At 38.0% G+C, this 3,845-nt stretch overlaps 1 protein-coding gene across 1 annotated transcript; it reads left to right on the top strand.

Moving 5' to 3' along the window:
* Nucleotides 1–1,395: 1,395 nt before the first annotated feature.
* Nucleotides 1,396–3,281, top strand: LOC129987463 (uncharacterized). The gene is made up of 2 exons (XM_056095443.1): nt 1,396–1,469; nt 2,219–3,281. Exons 1-2 carry the CDS (start codon nt 1,396–1,398, stop codon nt 3,279–3,281), a joined length of 1,137 nt encoding a protein of 378 aa, XP_055951418.1.
* Nucleotides 3,282–3,845: the final 564 nt, after the last annotated feature.

Genomic DNA, 3,845 nt, shown 5'->3' with positions numbered 1-3,845 from the left:
TAAGGAAAATTTTGAAATGGTAACAGACATGACATAAATTCAGGAGCCAAATTTTGATGTAAAGCTTGAAAGGTAGAATTAAGCTAAAATATGTTTCTCTTTTAGTACATAACTTTTTACTATAAAATAAAAAAAATATGCATATATTATTTGAAATTCACAGATACAGAATTGGAACATGTGTACACATTTTATTTTTTAGTATTTTCTTGAGTTACAATGCTATTTATTCAACATCATATTTGGAAAGATCCATATCAAATATTGTAATTGGCGAAAAGAGCATCCAGTTAGATTCGGATTTGGAAGTTTCATTACAATATCCTCTACTTCAATATTATATTCTTTATCATCCTCTCGAAAAAACTTTGCATGATTCCTGACTTTTTTTAAATACTTAACTGTAAAATTGTTGTCCTGGATGTCGATTATTTCTGAAACGAAATATTTTATCGATCGTTTACCCTCCAATTTTACAAGTACGAAGCTTCCTTCTTGAATATCTTGTTGAAAATTGTTGGATAAAGGAGAAGAAAAAAATTTACAATTATTTTCTGCGTTATTTATTGTTGCGGCTGTGCTTTCTTGTTCATTTTCTTTTAATGCAAATACATTAACTGTAAAACAGTCACAGACATTTTTCTGTCTGCAGAAACAGCTTAAATCCCTAAAAAACATTGAGTTGTTCCCAAAAGAAAAAATTCCATAAGAGCAAATTTGCTGATGTTCAAGTCATTAACCTTACGAAGCGAGTCCAGGAACTGGGTCCATTCTTGAGATTCTTTTGTTGGAAGTGAATCATTCAAATCTTTATTTAAAAGCCAAAGAGTTTGCATGAAAATCTTTGCCTTTGTAATTAAAGGTCCAAGCAAGCCAAGAAGATCATAAATTTTTGCAATAACTGATAAAACAGTTCTCTTTGTATATTTAGCAGAATTATCTACAGTCATTCTAAAGGCAAAGCAATCAACTTGAGGTTTCCACAACAGTCCCAGAGCTTTTACTTCGTTTGAGGAATCAAAGAAGTAGTCACTATTCACACAGTTATGACTCAAAAGTTGAGGGCTATTAGAGCACCATTTGTGCAGCTTCATCCCACAACAAGCGAGCATTTGAGTAAGTTGGGTTTGTAATTCTTTCGTAGAATCCAATGTGTTCCATCCAGATAAACAATCATCCATGTAGAAGTCTGACATGACAACAGGTGCTGCAAATGGGAATTTTTCATCTTCATCAATGATCAATTGTTTCAAGGTTCGTGTTGCTAAAAATGGCGCGCAACTTGTGCCATATGTCACGGTTTTCAGCTTCTAAATTTTGATAGGATCATCGTCACTATTTTTCCATAAACCAAAGTCACTATTTTCCATTTCTTTCTCTTCAAATGCTGATACAATGTCTATTTTTCCTTCTCCTTCTGTTGGTACATCCTTGACAACCTTGACCCCTCAGGGGCTCGCCTACTATAGGTGAGTATGGGTGTCCCAATCCCGAGGTTGGGACACCCAATCCCGAGGTCCCACTCCTCTACACCTTCTGCTGTCTGCTGTATCTCTTCTATCCCTCGACGGCAAGCGAAGGAGCTCTCCATGAGAAGCTGTCGCCACTCTGTTTGCTTCTTGCTTCTCATGGACAGCCAAAAACCCCACGTGTTTGCCGTGCGTGGTGACCCATTAGACGGGTGGTACATTTCGGTCTCCGGTGTATCAATCGGCTGGTATCCCAGCCATTTGGCTGGTCTGCCCTAGGGGATCAAGCGAAGGAGTCATCTTCTGGGGCTCTGCGTTAAGGGTGGTAGACGTTGCTGGAAGTGGCTCTTAGCGTATAGGTCCTAGCTAGCACCAAGGTAAGCGCCGAGGCTGGTTAGATCTAGAGCCGGTGGCTGCCTTCCCTTGTTGGGCTCCGTGGTGGGCGGTGCCGTTGGGACCCGAATCTATTGTCCTTTTTGTATGGGCTTTCAAAATCTGACCGCTGTTTCCGTTGATACTAAGTTTTTTGTAATGTCTACTAATGAAACGTTTCATGAAATTTCGCCATTTCTTGTAAATAAACTAATCTTATCACACATTGGAGAGGTAAAAAACATAAAAAAGTTGAAATCTGGTGACTTACTAATAGAAGTAGCAAATCCATCTCAAGCAATAACTCTTGGTAAACTAACAACATTAGGTGACCTAAAAATTAACGTCTCAGTTCATAGAAATTTAAACTTTTCAAGAGGAGTAATTTCTCAACCAGGTCTTAAAAAGCATTCTGAATCTGAGCTTGTACATGAGTTATCAGATCAAAAGGTTTGCGCAGCTCGACGAATTAATATCAAACGTGATGGCAAATTAATTCCCACACAGCATGTTATTCTCACCTTTTCTACTCCTGAGTTACCAAAATCCATTAAAGCAGGCTATTTGAGATGTCCGATAAAACCTTACATTCCTAACCCGATACGATGTTTCAATTGTCAAAAATTTGGTCATTCACAGCATGCCTATAAGAGCCCAACAATATGTGCTAAATGCTCTATGCCCGGACATGATTCCTCTGACTGCATTTCTGGTGACTTTAAATGCAAAAATTGTCAGGGAGATCATCCAGCATTTTCAAAATCTTGCCCTCAGTGGATTTTACAGAAAGAAATACAAACAACAAAAGTTCGAAAAAACATCTCATTTGCCGAAGCTAGGAAACTAGTCACCGATCGCACCCCTAAACCAGGACTTGCTTATTCATCCGTTTTAAAACAATGCGCACATTGTGGTTTCATAGCAAATTCTTCAAATAATACAGGGAAAAAATCATTGCAACCAGCAATATCATCAGCTTCTACGTCTTCTGATAATCCTTTACAAATAGAAAAAGAGCCGTCAACTTCTGTGAAAACAATTTCTGTAACATCACCTTCTCAGAAAAATAAACCCCAATCTCTTCAGCAAAAACTAACCATAAATATACCAAATCACAAGAATAACTCCAATGTCAAAACACGAGAACCTATAAAAGAAACTAAGGCAGCTAAAAGAGCTCGTCTTGCTGCATTAAAGAAAAATAAAGATTTTCAAAATCGAACAGTATCTAAAGATGATTTTTTGAAGAAAACGAGAAAGGCAACAAAACACCCACCAAATATTGACCCACCGCTTGATATTCATCCATCGGATGATGATATTCTGTCTACAGCTAGCGAGACAGATCTTCTCCAAAAAGTTCCTGAGCTTGCTGTTCTTTTCCTTCCTTTTGCTTTTCAGCATGGCAAGCTTTGTTTCTTGGAATTGTCGTGGTATTAAAAATAAAATTTCAGATTTAAAGGACATCATTAACTCTCGCCAACCTTCCGTCATTGCCCTCCAAGAAACTTATCTAAAGCCGAGAGAAACAATTTCATTGAAACATTATAATCTCATACAGAAAACTGGTTCGGGCAATAGAGTTTCAGGAGGAGTAGCTTTGCTAATCTCGAACTCGTTCCCGTCCTCCCCATTAACTTTAAGGACTTCATTGCAAGCAGTAGCTACTCAGATTCACACTCGCTCATTAATCACAGGGGACGATAAAAGGTTTATTGCCCATCACTTCTCTTCTATCTGGCAAAAGTCATGAGATCGGCAGACTGAAAATAAATTACATTTTATAAAAGCGGATATTGTGCCTCGGCCTGTTCATCCTATACGTGAGATGGATGTTAAATTGACACGTCTCCGTATAGGGCATACGCGCTTTACCCACAAACATCTCATATTTGGGGAAAATGCGCCTATGTGCAATAGATGCAAAGTTAATTTTACTATTCGGCATGTCTTGATTGAATGTCCCGTCTTTAATTCATACCGTGCTCGTTTTTTTACCTTGTC

Source organism: Argiope bruennichi, chromosome 10 (genome assembly GCF_947563725.1).
Source record: "Argiope bruennichi chromosome 10, qqArgBrue1.1, whole genome shotgun sequence".
Taxonomy (NCBI): domain Eukaryota; kingdom Metazoa; phylum Arthropoda; class Arachnida; order Araneae; family Araneidae; genus Argiope; species Argiope bruennichi.
This window is presented reverse-complemented; position numbering and strand designations above follow the sequence as displayed.